General features: G+C 44.9%; 1 protein-coding gene across 1 annotated transcript; it reads left to right on the top strand.

Moving 5' to 3' along the window:
• The first annotated feature begins 7,110 nt into the window (after positions 1-7,110).
• On the top strand, positions 7,111-8,243 carry Ascl4 (achaete-scute family bHLH transcription factor 4). Its single transcript, XM_059245569.1, has one exon. The coding sequence runs from the start codon at positions 7,788-7,790 to the stop codon at positions 8,241-8,243; it is 456 nt and encodes a 151-aa protein (XP_059101552.1). The 5' UTR covers positions 7,111-7,787.
• The last annotated feature ends 9,507 nt before the right edge of the window (positions 8,244-17,750 follow it).

Raw genomic sequence — 17,750 nt, 5'->3', positions numbered from 1 at the left:
GTAGACCAGGCTGGCCTTAAACTCACAGAGATCCACCTGCCTCTGCCTACTGAGTGCTGGAATTAAAGGCATGTACCACCATGGACCAGCAAAAATCGTTTTTAAAATATCACTTCAGGGAGCTGGCAAGATGATTTAGTGGATAAAGGCGCTTGCCACCAAGTATGACAACTTTTACACACATGTATGCATGCTCACACACATACAAATATGCAAATTTTTAAAATTTTATTTATTATATATACAGTGTTCTGTCTGCACGTACACCTGCACTCCAAAGGAGGACACCAGATGTCATTATAGATGATTGTGAGCCACCATGTATGTGGTTACTGGGAATTGAACTCAGGGCCTCTTGAAGAACAGTCAGTGCTCTTAACCTCTGAGCTATCTCTCCAGCCCCACAAATAAATAAATTCAATGAAATATTTTTGAGACAATGTCTCACTATGTATAACTCTGACTGGCCTGGAACTCATTATGCAGACCAGGCTGGCCTGAAACTCACCAAGATCCACCAATCTCTGCCTTTGGAGTACTTGGATTAAAGGCATGCACCACCATGCCCAGCCAATAAAAATGTTGTTTTTAATTGCTCTCAAATTGAAGAATTCTCATTCCATTTCCTAGACTAAGTTTTGCTGAGTGTACTTTCTTGTTGTACCCATACCTATAATCATGAATTGTTTGGTTTTCTATTTCCCCGAAGTGACTTTAGGAACAAGCTACCTGAAGAGGGAAGACCGGCCCTGTGTGTGGATAGCACATACCACGGGCTAGAGTCTTAGACTGAACCAAAAAGAAGAAAGGAGAGAGACAGGACGTGCCAGCATTCACTCTGCATCCTGATGCTAGATGCAGCGTGACCATTGATCCCGGCACTCTGCCTCCCGCCACAGCCAAAAGAAACCCCTCTTTTCTTAGGCTGCTTGTTGCAGGTATTTATTTGGTTGTAGTGGTGAGAAAAGTAATACACATGCTTCGCTCTTTCGTACAGGATTGAGCATGCTTCCTCAGCAGCGGCGGTGGTAGCAACAGTAGAGGCAGGTTTGTCCTCCTTCTCCTCTTCTCTTTCTCCATACTGAGGAGTCAACCAAAGCTTTCTGCATGTGAGGCAAGTGGACCCTCTACCACTGAGCTGCATTGCTAGCCCTTGGTTTCTGAGACAGAGTCTCACTGTGTAGCCTCGACCAGCCCTGAATTTGATCTCCATCTGCCTCACCATCCCCAGGGCTGGGATGACAGTGGTGTGCCACCATACTTAGCACCCAAATAGCTTTCCTGATGAATTTTAGAATCAGCCATTTATGGTCCAAGCCTGGAATGCCCTTTTCTTACTCATACCAAGGTGCCATACAGGTAAACAGGGGCCTTATAAAATTTGTGCCAGGCAGTAGTGGCGCACACCTTTAATCCCAGCACTCGGGAGGCAGAGCCAGGCAGATCTCTGTGAGTTCGAGCCCTGCCTGGTCTACAGAGTGAGATCTAGGATAGGCACCAAAAGCACACAGAGAAACCCTGTCTCGAAAAACAAAACAAAACAAAACAAAACAAACAAACAAAAACTTGTGGTAAGGGATTTCCTTAAATAACAGAATAAAGACAAAATCAGCAGAAAATGACTAATATATTTACTGCATTAAAACTTTGCATTACTGGGGATTGGAGAGATGGTTCAGTTGTTAAAAAAAAAAAAAAAAAAAAAAAAAAAAAAAAAAAAACCACTTGCCACTCTTGCAGAGGACCCAGATTCAGTTCTCAGCGCACACATCAGACAACATACAGCCTCCTGTAACTCCTGCTCCAGAGGATCCAACTTTCACTTCTGACCTCAAAGGACACCTGCACTCACAGGCATACTCACACAGACAAACACGCATATGAATAAATAAAAATCTTTTTTTAAAAAAAATTTCTAGGCTAGTGATGCAGCTCAGTGGTGGAGTGCTTGCCTAGAAATATTGAGGCCCTGAGGCCAACATGCAAATTTGTGAGTGCACACACACACACACACACACACACACACACACACACACCTATAATTTTCTATATGGAAGTCTTTGTAAACAAGGTTAAATTTTTTAAATGTTTGAAAGAATAGAAAAGTATTAATAAATAGTACTAAATAATTATGGTTCTTTAAATTTTGCTGAAAACAATATGATCTTTCTACTAGAGTGCAAGGGTATGGGTAAAGGATTGATAAAACTCTTGCTTCTCTGCATGACAACTGACCTTCACCTAGCATTCTTCTGTCTGTCATCCTGGACCCTGGTGAACTCCCCACACCATTAGGCAACCTCACCTACATTAAAGCAATGGATTGACAGGCAAATTATATTTCAACTGACAGCTGTAAATACTGGGTCTCCCTGAGTGTAGAAACTCCTTGAGACCTCTGAGGTCAGTGGAAGCTCTTCTCTTGGAATGGTGATTAAAATAATCCCAGCACTAGGGAGGCAGAGCCAGGCGGATCTCTGTGATTTCGAGGCCAGCCTGGTCTACAGAGCGAGATCCAGGACAAGCACCAAAACTACGCAGCGAAACCCTGTCTCGAAAAACTAATATATATGTGTGTATGTATGTGTATGTGTCATACACATACATACACACACACACAGGCTCCTAAGGGCAGGAAAATGGACAGCCCAGCAGCTGCAGCACCTGTGTGACTGGGTCTGGCTTCTTTGCGCCTGTTACCTAGCTGCAGGGGGTTGGGGATGGGGAGTCCTGAGCAACACCCTGGGTTGCTGCAGTGATTCCCGATGGACCACCAACTGTGCAGTAAAGAATGGGATCTACCTCTATGTGGAGATGGTCCTTGTCTCTTCGCTTAAGAGTTAATCTAATGGGTCAGGGAAGGAACCTGGCTAGAGGACCAGCCCTAGGAAGGGTGGTTCACCTTAGATAATGTGCCTTTTCTTTCCAGAATTCCTGTCCCTTACTGCATTCCCTACTACCAGAGCCACCAAGAAGTTCGGCTGGATTTGCCCAGCTTTCTGAAGCCTGATGCAGAAACACCTACTCATCTTTCTTCCCTCTGTCTTTTCCTTTCGGGTGATGCCTAGATCTTGAAGTATGATTTAAACTTCCTAATGCTTTGGGCTTCCTTGCTCTTTCTAAGTCTCCCGTCCTAATGGTGTAGACTGCCTGCCACCATGTGGCTGACCTCCCTGCCACCTTATGGTGACTTCTGTTCCTTCTGGTCTCCTTTCTCTCTCTCTTCCGGGCAGCTGGAGATGGGAAGCTTGCCTGCTTGGGGTTTTCCTCTTAAACTCTGACAAGTTGTCCCCAAGCTTCCCGTTGAGTCTATTCTTTAATTTTCCTATTACCAAAACTGAGAAGCCCAAGAGGGGACCCTGATTTTCCAAGGATTATATGACAGCTCTGTGGGGACTCCCTGAGACTTCAGATACCACATCTTTCCTGCTTTTTAGTTCTTTAGTTGGCAGAGAAGATAAACCTGCTACTGCACTCTGGGATGGCACCGGGCCCTGCTCCGAGCTGCCATTCCTGACCTACATCTTCCCAAATGATTTGGGGTTTAAAACGTAGTCTCTCTATGTGCTCCAGGATAGACTGGAACTCACAATCCTCCTGCCTCAGCTTCAGCTTCTAGCCCGCCTTATATGAGACATCTGAGGTTGGAGAGAAACTTTAGGTCAAACAGATGGTAAAGTTAGCATCTGACTGTTTTTGTTATAGTTTTATAAGTCCTGTTTATATTTCTCCCTGCTTTGTGACTTTCTAGGGAGAAATAAAGAAACAAAAACAAAAACGAAACAAATCTCTTCACCTGAAATGGGGAAGGAGTGGACAAACCAAAGAAACCTGACTTAGAAAATAAGGAAGTTTTTTGGTGTTATTTACAGGAGCATGGGCAACTTGTGAGCAACTGTACCACAGAAAAGTCTCTCTCTCTCTCTCTCTCTCTCTCTCTCTCTCTCTCTCTCTCTCTCTCTCTCACACACACACACACACACACACACACACACACACACACACGGCAATTTTACCTCTTTTCTTTGAGGTAGGAGCCCATGTAGCCCAGGCTAGCCTTAAACTTGCTATAGAGTCAAGGTGGCTTTGAACTCCCGATCCTCTTGTATCTTGCTCCCAAGTGCTGTGATTGTAGGTGTGTGCTATCATGCTTGCCTGTATGATGATACAGCGGTGATGGGTCTGAGAGGAGTGTCCTGTGACTCTCTCCCTCCCTAAGGCAGAATGCTTGCCCCATTACCAGCCCTTCGTGTTTCATTGCCATGATGGTGGCCAAGGTCTCCGAGTGTCACTGCAGTCTCCCCGCTTCATGGTGGTGCCGCTCATGTCAAGACTGCAGGAAACAACTAAAGCACGTTCCTCAGAGAAAGAAATTATAAGAAAACTTGGTCCAATAACCGTGAAAGCTAATAATATATCTGTAGGTCTGGCTTGAACCAGTGTATCGCTGGAGTGTTCTGTACATGTCCTCTTATTTTAAAACCCATTAGGTTGACAATATAAACCACGTGCAGTTTGTAATAAGTAAACAGTAGAGAGATCTATGAAGGACAATGGTCACTCTTCTATGAACAGTGACGCACTTTCTAGGCAACCAATGACAAAAATGTGGTATACATCTTTCCACTTCATTCTCCATGTCTGCACAAACACATAAAGACATGTATGTCACCTGTCATGGTGGCACACACCTGTTTTTTCTACACTCAAGAAGCTGGGGCAGGAGGAGTTGGAAATTGGGGCCAGCCTGGGCTATACAGTCTTGTTTCAAATCCAGACATGAATAAATGTATACATCATGTAAAATTGTTTTATGTTCCTATTGCAAACATTAGTCTGTAATTTTCTTCCTTGTGCTTTGCTCAACACATTTTTATATTACTGTAAATACTTACATATATCTTACTCATTATTTTTAATAAACCATAAAGACCTGTAAGCATTACTCTTTTCTTTATGGCTAAGTATTCAGACTGTGTCCTGTACCCTCCTCATCCCCACTCCCTTGGGAGAGAACCTATAGCTAACTTTAGCCCTCTTTTTACTTTTTCTTGGGAGACACAGTCTCACAAGGTGCCCAGATTGGCTTTGAACTCACTCTGCAGCCCAGGCAGGCCTTGAACTTTCTTTTCATTTTAAGATTTATTTTATTTTTAAAATTTTAACTGTTTCTTTTACTTTTTGAGATTATAATATAATTATATCATTTCCCCTTATCTTTCTTCCCTCTACGCCCTCCCATATACTGCTCCTTGCTTTCTTTCAAATTCATAGCCTCTTTTTTTAAAATTGCTGTTACATATATTATAAACATATATATTTCTAATACATAAATAAGTCTTACCAACACAACTGTGTAAACACACATGGACGAACAGCAATAGACATGTTATTGTGGACAGGAAAAGGCCAAGAAGCCTCGGCCTTACACAGAGAACTACAGGCAACTAAGGAGTGTTGAAATCAGTAGAGACAGTCTTCCCCAGGGAAGAGCACACCAACTGGTTATCCAATACACACGGTCAGCCCTGAAAACATACCTACAAGTAGCATTGCACAGGCCTTGAACTTGCAATCATCCTTCCAAGCCTCCCAAAGTAGCTAGAATTACAGGTGTGCAGCACCAGGCACAGACCCTTTTCTTTTGCACTCACTACAAATGCTGGGGTCAGTATTGATCTGCATGTACAAATAAACCTATAGTGACGCGTTTATTTGTGGGACAAAACTGTCAACATTTCTGGATCAAAGGCAATGGGATAATACACTGCTTATTCTAATCCTTGCTTCCCCAAACACTTGTGTGCGCTCCTACACTGTCGTCCTCAAACCCTTAACATCACAGTCGTTGGTTGACCTTTATGTGTTTTATTTTTTTAAGACAAGGTCTCACCGTACAGCCCTGGCAGGCTTGGAACTTGTTATGTAAACCAGGCTGGCCTGGGACTCACACAGACCTGCCTGCCTGTGTCTCCCCAGTGCATCACCACACCTGGCTTTCGGTCTTTTTATTATTTGCTGTCAGCCTGAGAAAGAAAAACAGATCTAAGTCATGTCCCTGTTTTCAGTGATCTCATTTTCTATTGTCACTCTTAGCAAGAAGGTCAAATCTTTGACTTGGCCCAAAGCCGCTTGTGGTCCCAGAGTCTACATGCCCTACAGGAGGCTTATCTGCTCCTAGGAAGGCTTTCTCAATTCATGAAAAAATGATGCCATGTTGAGCGGCTTGCCAGTGTGAGCCTATGGGGAACTACGCCTTTTTAAATGTGACTAACTTATGCCTAAAAGGAATAATTATGTCTCTTTTATTTGCCTTGATGCAAGTGTTTTTCCAGTTGCTTCAGGCTGGTTGTTTAAATTCTAAACTTTAGAGTAAACATGGAAACACAGGACTCCTTAAAAAGGTAAAAAACATGTCGGTACGACACCCCAGCTCCCAGGGAAGAGGCAGAGGTCTGGTTGTAAATTTAGGGGGTTTTTGAGTCTCTTGTTTTTAAGTTGGACTTTTCAAGTAGAAGATGCCTTTAATGTGTTGGTTTGCAGAACAGGAAATCTGATTTTTCCATGTGATAACACTCTTTGACATTAACCAGTGTAGTTGGATTTTTAATGACACTTTCATCTTCAAAGCCCTTTACCAACACAGATGGATTAATTATTCATTTGTGTGTGGCAGGGGGGCAGCGTTAGGAAGACAAGCCTTCAAAGCCATATCCTTTCTCCTTGGAATTGGGGCTCTCTACTTTTCAAATGTTGTTTTCCAGTCCTCAAGGGAGGAAATAAAGGTAAATACAATGGGAAAATACTTTGTGCTATGGGACGGTGTCCTTATATCCTGAATGGGCTTAGAAGAGGTTAGGAGGCAGTACTTAAGCTGTGTTTACAGTAAGCACCCGGAGAAATAACTGGCTAACAGTGTTTGTTACTGTTCCGGCTTTTGATGTGTTTTTAGAGAGCAACAAAAACATAAAGGGCCCCCGCGTTAAACATAGGTTAGAACACAATATCACGGATCCTTTATATTGGATACTAAAATATATAGATTTTGTTCTTGTTACGTTCAAAAAGTGTCTAATTTGATTTTTAAAAGATCTGATTTCGCAGAAGAAAACCTCGGGCTTCCCCGGAGGTCTCCCTTGACTCGACACATCTTCTAACCGCAAGAGAGCAGTCTTCGCTTTGATGAGCGCTTCTTCTCCACCTCCCCAGAAATGAAAGAGCAGGCGTATGTTTGCAAACACCCTGAAAGCTCTATCAGACCTGAACGCGGAAACCACAAAGGGCAGTCAAGTTTGGATTTTCAAGGAGAAAGCCGGAGTAAACTTTCTCTCTGCAGGCCAGCCGATCTGCAAGTGCCCGGGAGGGTCCCTGCTCAATTCCTGGCTCCCCAAGAGCCACACTTGCTAACCCAAGAGTGAATTACAGCAATTGGGCAGCTTTGAAAGATTCATCTGTTTGGGGTGCGATCGTCTATTCAGACTGGGGACCCTTTGTTAACTTTTGAACTAAGATCGGAGAGAACACATGGGTACAAGCGTGGATGAGGCGCTATCTTTGCCTTTTCTGCTCTGAAGTTTTAACGAGACCCGAGGGGAGCAACGAGCTTCGGAAAGCATGCGAAGTTCCCTCCAAGTGTGTTCAGGTACCTAGCTTCTGAACCGAGAAACTTCTCCAAAGACAGACCGGGAAGTCTGGATGGACCAGCGTCTCGGCCACAAAAGCTTCAAGTCTCGTCTTCCTGCTCAGAGAGTCATCTCTCGGGTGATCTGCGCACTTGTCGGCGGAGGATGGAGAGACGCAAACCGGCGGGACTGCTGGCTCTGCCGTCCCCGCTACGGACGCCGCCGCCGCTGCCGCTGCCGCTGCCGCTGGGCGCGCTGGCCCGGAGGGAGCCGGGCCGGACCTCCGCGCGCCAGGACGCCGAGGCCAGCGCGCGGGGACGGCCGTGCCCGCCCTTGTCGCTGGGGGGCGTCGGCGAGCCCGCCTTTCTGCGCCAGCGCAACGAGCGCGAGCGGCAGCGCGTGCGCTGCGTGAACGACGGCTACGCGCGCCTCCGCCAGCACCTGCCGCGCGAGCTGGCGGGCCGGCGGCTCAGCAAGGTGGAGACGCTGCGCGCCGCCATCAGCTACATCAGGCACCTGCAGGAGCTGCTGGAGCGCCACAGGCGGGACTGCAACAGCGACGGCGAGTCCAAAGCGTCCTCGGGGGCCTCGCCCTGCAGCGAGCCGGAGGAGCGCGCCTAGCAGCGCCCTCGCCCGCCAGGGTTTCTTCTCTGGGCCCGCATCTTAAGAATTAAGTGCTTCTGGAGTGGGGGAAAGGATATTTTAATGTTTGGAGGTGTTTTGTTTTGTTTTTTTCACTCCTCCAGCTTCTTTGGTTCCGAACCGCAACTTACAAATGCTTGAGGAAACTTTTTTTTTTTTTTGTACTTGTGAAGCACAGAAGGACCGTTCCAGGGCTGTAACAATTAAACCTTAGCCAGAGAAGCAAACCACACACCACTCAGGGCAGTCCTTCATGTGAGAGGAACATTCTCGCGCGTTCCTTCCCTTTGGGAAATTTACTGGGAATGTCTTCAACACCGCACTGTGGGTGAAGGTAGCTGAGCTGACACTGTAACACCTAAGTGGAGCATCTGCTAGACCTGAACAGAGGCTTGCCGACTGTGAACGGCCACGCTAAAAAGGACATTCTTGCTTGGTACATACTGCTTTGTCGGCAAGAAGTCATTTGGAAACTTTAGCAGGTAATAAAGTGTCGCGATGTGAATGATCTTTTTGGAGATCTGGACGGCCATCTCCCGGGGACCCCCTCCCCCCAGTTTCTGCCCACTGTTTCTCTTGCTCTTTTCTTTGCCTGCTCCCCTGTACAGTTTTCACCCTGTCTAACTTTGGGCTGGAAAAGTGACATTGACTTGAAAAATAAAAAGCAAATATGCTTTGTTTCGATGTTTGCGTTGAATGGGGAGGGATGTGGACGATGGATATGAATTGAACTTGCTACCTGTCCAAGCCATCTGTCTTTGAAGGTTTTCAGATGTATTGAATATTTCACTATGGTCATTCCCTCTGCCTCACCAAAACAGTTATGAATTATAGAAATTGCTAGATGTTTGTTGACATCTGAAGGTAAACTGTTTTTTAAAGCCCCTGCCCCCTATCCACCCCTCTGTGGTGCTGGGATTAGTAGGGCTTCATGCCTTCTAAGGCAAGTGCCCTTCCACTGGTCTACACCCATCCCTACGTTCCTTCTAATACCATACTGTGAATTGCTCTTTCTTTGGAGGTAGCTTGGGCTAAGAGGGGTGGAGCTGAGGAGAACTAGCCTTGGTGAGCACTGCCCAGGTACCATCTCATGCAGTCCTTTACTGCCTGACCCATCTAAAGAAACAAACAAAACACAAAACAAAAAAACTGTCTAAAAACAACCAAACCCTTTTTACTTTATAGCAAGTGGGGGACTGGAGAGATGGCTCAGTGGTTAAGAGTGCATTGCTGCTCTTGGAAAGGACCTGGGTTTGTTTCCCAGCACTCCAAGGTAGCTCACAACCATCAAGAACTCCAGTTCCAGAAGACTGGATAACTTTGACCACATGGTGGTGGCTGTTGATTATTATTATTTTTTAAGATTTTCTGTACTTCCTTCCTGCTTCACTGTCTTTTGTAAACCTGCTCTGCAAACTACTCATGCATGATTTTACTCCTTAAAAGGGCCCTAAGAAATAGACTCAGGGCTGCTCTCTCTAACCTGACTTAGGAGGCAGCCGCTGGCCTCTCTGGTGCATCTCAATAAAAGTCAAGCTTGCTTCGAATTTGGCTTCAAATTGTGGTAGTGGTCTTCCTCTCACTGGATGGGATTAACGGAAGCCTTGTGGAGTCAGTTCTCTCCTCCCGCCTTGTGTGGAGTCAGGGATTGAACTGGGTAGTCAGGCTTGGACGGCCAGTTTACCCACCAAGCCCTATCACTGACTGCAGGAATGAGAACTTTCAGAAGATTTACTCTTTTTCCTGTGGTGGAGCACTCCATTAAGCCATAGAACATTGCACCCTCTTCTAAAAGAACAAAACAAGCCCGAATGCTATTTATGGAGTGGAGTGTTATGTTATGGGAAAACAGGGATGACCGAAGAAGCAAGGCTTCCCTGTCCTTGAGGTCTTCCCTGGTTGGTTGCCTAGAATCTCCAGATGTTCCTCAGGTTCCTACCCTGATAGCTGCTGGGACACGCACTTCTGAGGGCTGAGAAGGAGGAGCCCTGAACTTGAATTCTTGGCTTCTGGAGTTGAGAAGTGGCAGTTCTCTGTTTAAGCCACCTCTGACAAAGCCTTACCTTGAATTTGAAAGCCAGGTCCCATCTGGCCAGGGAAAACGTGTAGGAATGTCAGCACTGCCCATCGTAACTAAGTACACACAGGCTGTAAGCTTTCTGACCAGTTTCCATCAGACAGAGACCTGAAGTTGTTTTCAGAACTGAATAGTAGTCCCACATCATCCTGGAAATGTGGTCCCCAGAATCCTCCACTGCAGTGATGGCTGGATCCCACTAGGTAGCCCCTTTGGACCCTTTTCTGTAGGTCATCACACATCTTTCATCCCATGGTAGACAGACAGGCTGCCTGCTGGGGTAGAGCAGAGGGCCTGACAGTGCTTTATAGTTCCTTTACAGGTCCATGACAACTAAAACCGCTTCCAGCCCTTTGATTATCAGCACTGGGTTGCATATGTGTTTTCCTTGTAGGCTCTCTGGGTGGTGAGGCTGGTGTTTAATCTCAGAGCTATTTAGCTGTGTCCTTTGCTTGAAGACCTGTCAGCCACCCTTTCATGTTGGGTTACTCACTGTCATTAACTGCAGCCAGAAGAAAACCACAAGTGCTGCAGGAAGGGGTCCGTCCAGACAACACAACTCTCCAGACTGGTTTTTTGCCTCCAGAGCAGGGCCTAGAGAAGGCCACTCCTGAAGGTGGTTTTCATTTCCCTGACACTGGAAAATAATCTAAGAATTCGATATGTAAGTTATAGGCAGGGCCTTGTGAGATGACCTGATCTGGGGCCAAGAGTTCTTAACAAATGAGGATTGAACAGTGCAGGGCATATACTTGTCCTTAAGTGTACCTTTTTTTGTAAAATACCACTGAAGGCAGACCATTCCACATGCTAGCAGTTTCTGAGGTTATATTGTAGAGCAGGCTAGCCCTTCTATATACTAGTTTCTGCTGATTTTCACAACTGTGTGAAAGGATGGATATATCACTTCTGTTCTTGAGATGAGGAACCTGAGGCCTAGAGAGACCACGTGACTGTAGAGTTACTTTGCTCACTGCTTCAAGAAAATATCCAACAGAAGACATAAGGAGATGGGGTGAATCTGGCTCATGGTTGGAGGGGCCTAGGCACAGAAGCCTGTGGCTTGAAGGTGCTGGGAGTTTGGCTGCACCTGATTGCTTATGTTTCTGTGAATCATAAAGCAGAAACAGGAGCTGGGTGGTGGAGGTACACTCCTTCAATCCCAGCACTTGGGAGGCAGAGGCAGGCAGATCTCTGTGAGTTCAAGGCCAGCCTGGTCTACAGAGCAAGGACAGCCAGGGCCATACAGAGAAACCCTGTCTCAAAAAACAAAACAACAACAAAAAATAAATAAAGCAGAAACAGGACAGGAAGTGGTACCAGGCTATAAATCTCAAGGCTTGATCCCCAGAGATCTGCTTCCTCCATTGATCCCCTCACTTCCCAAAAGTGGCATAACCTCTCAAAGTAGCACCAGCTAGGGACTGAGTGTTCAAGCACATGGCCCTTTAAGGGACATTTTACATCCAAACCATAGCATTATGCTTAGGCTTATGGCCATCTTATCATGTAAAATACACTAAATTCAATTTCAAAGGTTTTCATAGTTGAACAGTTTCACTACTGTTAAAAAGTCGTTAAGTCTCTTCTGGGTCTCAAGGCACTCTTAACTAGGAGCCCCTATAAAATAATTTTTTTTAACTACTTCTAACATGCAAAGAGTAAACATTCCTTTTCTAAAAGAGAATGGGTACATAATAGGGACAAACCAGACCAAAGCAAGACTGAAACCCAGCAGAGCAAACTCTTCAGCCCCATGTGTGGCATCTGGGTAGCATCATGACATCATCTAAGCTATAACAAGCTTGGTAGTTGTGGTAGTTTGAATGTAATTGGCCCCCATAATCTCATTAGGGAGTGGCACTATTGAGGTGTGGCATTGTTGAAGGAAGTGTGTCAAACTGTGGGGGTGGGCTTTGAGGTTTCCTACGCTCAGGATGCCACCTGGTGACACAGTTGACTTCCTGTTGTCTTCTGATCAAGATGTAGCCAGCATCATGCCTGCCTGCACACTGCCATGCTCCTCACCATGATAATGGACTGAACTTCTGAAACTAAGTGACCCACCCCAGTTAAATGTTTTCCTTATCAGAGTTGCTGTGGTCATGGTGTCTCTTCGCAGCAGTAGTAACTTAAACTAAGGTAGTAGTACTGCCTTCCAGCTCTGTTGCCTGCAACACATTTCTTCTCTCTTAGACCAGCTCCACTCAAAGCCTGCAACTTTAATTGGTTAATGTTTCACATTTCCAGCATTTCCGGTATCTTGGAGTCTCCACTGCAATTTAGGCTTCACCTTCAAGCTTAATTATATCCCACTCAGGAAATCCATGTAGGTAATATGATCCTACTGTGATGCATGGCCTCAGTGGCTTTCTAGAACCTTGGTGTAACCTTTTGTGACCCTATAAGTCTTGTTTTATATATATTTATTTATTATTCATTCATTCTTCTTCTTTTTTTTTTTTTTTGGTTTTTCGAGACAGGGTTTCTCTGTGTAGCTTTGCACCTTTCCTGGAACTCGCTTTGGAGACCAGGTTGGCCTTGAACTCACAGACATCCGCCTGGCTCTGCCTCCTGAGTGCTGGGATTAAAGGCGTGCGCCACCACCGCCCGGCCTTATTTTTGGTTTTTTGATACAGGATTTTTTTCTCTGTGTAGCTCTGCTGTCCTGGAACTCAGAGATCCGCCTGCCTCTGCCTCCCAAGTGCTGGGACTAAAGGCGTGTGCCGCCACTGCCCAGCTTGCATTTTTTTTTTTTTTTATGTTTGCAAAACCAGCACCATGGGACTGAAGAGATGACTCAGAGGTTGAACATTTGGTATTCTTGCAAGAGGACCCAAGTTCAATTCCAAGCACCTACATAGCAGCTAACAACAGTCCTAGGGGATCCAATACCCTCTTCTGATCCCTTCGAGCATCAGGTATGTATATGATGTGCATATACACATGCAGGCAAAACACTCATACACATAAAATAATAAATCTAAATTAATTAAAAAAAAACACCCTATATATAACACCAAGTTCTGCTTCCAACTTGAGATGTAGACTGGCCATTTTGGACGACAGCTGCTGTGGCTCTGTACCTTACAGGATAACTCTGGAAAAAATACTTCCTAGTATAGCCCTGCTTGAGCAGAATGCCTTAGATCTTTTCAAATAAGTCATACAAATGAGTTTGCATCTTGGAGCTCTGGATAGGTGTAGTATTGCCTTCAAGGCATCTTTTCTACTGTGTTGGTACAAAGTCCAAGGTTTCTCCTTAATGACAGTGTCTTAGCTGGTTTTTATTGCTGTGAATATGTGCTATGACCATGACAATACTTACAAAAGGAAAGCATTTAATTGGGGCTGGCTTACAGGTTCAGAGCTTTAGTCTATTATTGTCACAGTGGGAAGCATGGCAGCATGCAGGTAGACATGGTGCTGTAGCTGTAGCTGAGAGTTTTATATTGGGATCTAGAGGCAGAGATAAATGTACTAACCAATCATAGTTGATAGGCTTCCACTGTTTAAGTGGTTGCTCAGATGCAATAAAGCAGATGCTGTTCCCTGAAACTGTCTCTGGAGTGGTTCATCTTGGCACCCTTTACCAACCTGTGAACACTGCAGTCTTGTAAGGAGACAAGAGAGACTGGCAATGACTGCAACAATAGCATGGGCAAACATGAAATCCTGAAGCTCTGTGTTTGGCATTTAGGAGTGTGGTGGAATCATCTGGGGTTCCAAAGGACCCTGACCCTCTAGCTCCGCTGCCTAAAACATGTATAGCTTCTCATACTAGCTCCACTTAATATATGCAGCTTTCCTTAGTGGATGTCCCACATCTGGCATCCCTAACATACTGAAGTTCCCATTCTCCACTGCAGCTTAGGCTTCATCTTTACCACTTCATGAAGCAGGCTCTCAGGGCCTCTGACAATGCCACATTCTGCCTGACTTTAGCTGCTCTCTGAAACTGTGAGGAAAGGGCCCATGATCCCCTCAGTCTTGCATTTTTCCTGCCTGAAAAAACCTGTACCACATGGATGACACTGCCAAGTTCTGCTTCCAGCTTGAGGTGTAGCCTGGCCCCTTTGGATCACAGCTGCACTAGTTTCTGTGTTCTGGCCCTGGCAAAACACTTCTCTACAATAGCTGCTTTTAAGGAACAAGGAGCCCCTCCAACTGCATTCTTAATTTGGTTGTCTCCTTTTAAATGAGTTTGCACTTGTGTGTGTGACAGGTGGGGTCTTGCCCTTGGAGCGTGGTTCCTATTGTCCTACTACAAAGTGGGATATTTCTCTTAGTGAGTAGAGCTCTTTATCCAGCATGCACCTTGGCTGCATCTTTTAGCTTGTTTGAGCTCTTTTCTTGTTCCTCAATGAACAACAGTTTGTTAGTTTCTTCTTTTTCTGACCAGTTTTTTTCTTTTTTATTGTAGACCAGTAAAGTGTAATTAGCCATGCCACAGACTCAATGCTCTTGAAATTTCCTGTCAGAGAAATCAGTCCATTGCTTTTCAATTCAGATTCATACAAGGTCTCAGGAAATGGAGATGATACCACCAAATTCTTTGCCAAATGAGTATTCTACTATTATGACTATTATAGCCAAAATGGCTTCTAGCCTCGTTCCTGATAGTCTTTTTTCCCTCTGAAACATCAGAAACTAAGCCTCCATCTGGTCTTCTGAACTCCCATCAGAAGGCTCATTAAACTCTGCTTACAGCATTTGAGGAATTTTCTAGTCCAAAGTTCCAAACTGTTCCACATTCCTCCCATGAACCAGTGCCAAAGGCCTATAAACCAAATGGTGAGGCTAATCACGGCAGTGACCCCACTAATTTTCTGTCTTCGTTGCTTTTTCCTGTTGCTCTGATAAAATATCTGGACTTTTGTCCAGAGAGAGAAAGGGTTTATTTTGCTCACTGTTTGAGTCCATCGTGGTGGAGTAGATGTGGCAGCAGGCCCAAGAGGATGCTGATTCCATTGTATCAGCAATAAATGCTCAAATTGCATTTCCTTTTCATTCAGCCCAAGACCCCACCCTGTAGAATGATGCCACTCACTCAGTTAACCTAATGTAGGTAATCTCTCACACAGGGCCTAAGAGGCCAACCTAGTCTAGATAGTCCCTCAGAAACACACTTGGAAGCTTGTCTCCTAGTGACCCTACATCTTGTTGACACTTGCAAAACCCATCATTTAAGTGAATATTGTGTATATTTTTTCTGAGAGATGGCATTTTTTTCCTGGGAGAGAAACTAGCCTACCTATGGTAGATTATTACAGGAGATCCTTGCCTCAAAGCAGTCAAAGAACACTGATAAACATCTCAAGTCCCCAGCCATTCCTTCAGATCTGCCTTCGTTAGTCTTGTATACAGTAGCTTGATGCTTCCAACCTAAACAATGTTCAGTATTAGCTGCTGGGATTGTTAGGGAAGACCTTCATGCTCTGATGTTAGATCCTTCAGGGTCTAACTTTCAATATTCTAGTGGGGTTTCCAAGTCAGAAGACTACAGAAGAACCTGTTAAAATAAAAATAATGGGAGGTGAGGGAGCTCTTGCATTTGGAGATGCTGAGAAAGCACATGCTGACTCTGTCTTATTGACTAGATAAATGCTGTTATCAAGGTCATTTCCTGTTTAAAGGGATGGTTTCTTAGTACAGTAAGGGTCTACTTACTGTTGTTACAGCTCAGGCTTGGTCTAGTCAGTACATAGACAAAATTCCCTTTGGCTCAGGTTGTAGGACTCACTGTGGCCTACGATGAGGCAGCACATCAACCTAGGATGTGTGTGTTAGAGCAAAGCTGCTCACCTTTTGGACAGAGAATGAAAGAAAAAAGACACTATGGCCCCACAATCCTCTTGAGAGCACCGTCCTAAGACCTGAAAACATCCCACCAGGTGATACGTCTTATGGTTTCTACCCCCCCACAATAGCGCCAACCTGTAATCAAGCCTTTAACACTCCATATTCACATTGTAGCAGAAGGGTTGAACACCTCTCCTGTGCACCTGCATGTACACCTCCTGTACACTTGCCTCCCACCTTCTATCATAAAATGGTGCAACTAGAAGTCCTTGACTGGATTCCCCAGCCTATACAACTACGAGGAATAAACCTATGATCTTCATAGATTACCTAGTATTATAGCAGTCAGATAAACCTATGATCTTTATAGATGACCTAGGCTCCAGTATTGTAGCATAATGGACTAAGACATGTGGAGAATTCAGTCAGGCCTGTTTAGGACCTACCTGCTCAGCCTCCAATAGACTGTACTCCTCCAATAGACTAAAGCACCATGTGTCTGTATATATAGCTCCAATGTCCAGAATAAATGGAATAAATGTTATAAAGAGAATAAATGCTCTTTATAACAATCTCCTTTTACTTACTTAACTGTAAGATGGGGTAGGGGACAGGGACTATTTTTCTTGTGACCTAAAAAAGAAACCAGGCAGAGAGAATTAAATAGAATAGTGTTCTAACATAGTGACTATTATAATGAAATTAGAAGCATCACGGTGTACTTTTGTGAGGCTTCAGTAGTCTGAGTTAGTTTTGTATTCCTGTAACAAAATACTTGAGATAATCAAGAAACTTTCAGAGGGTCTCACATACCTAAGGCTGACCTCAAACTTACAGTGTGGCCAAGGATGGTCTTGAACTCCTGATCCTCCTGCCTCTACTTCTCAAGCACTGGGATTACAGGTGTGCATGATCAGGCCTACCTTAGAGGAAAAGGCTAATTTGACCATTAAACCCATTGCTTTTGGGTTTGTGGGAAGCAGTACATCATGGAAACACGGGAAAGGAAGCTGCTCACTTCATGGAAGCCAGGAACCAAAAAGAAAAGAGTAAGGTGCTGGGGTGTCACAGACCCCATGGAGGGTACACAAGGATGTAAGGCATCTCACTAGGTACTGCCTCTTTGTGTGTGTGTGTATACGAGTGTTTGCTTGCATGAATGTCTGGCACCACGTGTGTGCAACAGCCATGGAGGTCAGGTGTTAGATCCCCTGGGATTGGAGTAACAGACAGTTGTGACACTGTGGGTGCTGGGAATGGAACCTGGGTTCTCTGGAAGAGAAGTCATCTTAACTGCTTAGCCCCTAGGTACCACTGTCTAATTCCTCAGCACCAAGCTGAGGACTTTTTAAAGGCACTTACCCAAACCATAGAAACTCAATTTCTACCCTTCTTACATGTCTTTGGGCAAGTTACTTGGCCTCTCTGAGCCAGCTCACTCATCTATGGCCCAAGAACACTGGCTCATAAAGGCCTCCTACTTACTAAGTGCTGAAGAAATGTTGGGTGCTGATCTTACTGGTAGTTAATAATGAAAATGTCAGGTTCAGGGATGGGAGAGATGGGGAACAACAGATGTCACCTTGCTCTTGAGCAAAAGAGAACTT

Source organism: Peromyscus eremicus, chromosome 18 (assembly GCF_949786415.1).
Source record: "Peromyscus eremicus chromosome 18, PerEre_H2_v1, whole genome shotgun sequence".
In the NCBI taxonomy this organism is placed as follows: Eukaryota; Metazoa; Chordata; class Mammalia; order Rodentia; family Cricetidae; genus Peromyscus; species Peromyscus eremicus.
Note: the sequence above shows the minus strand (reverse complement) of the source record. Positions and strands in the feature narration are given on the sequence as shown.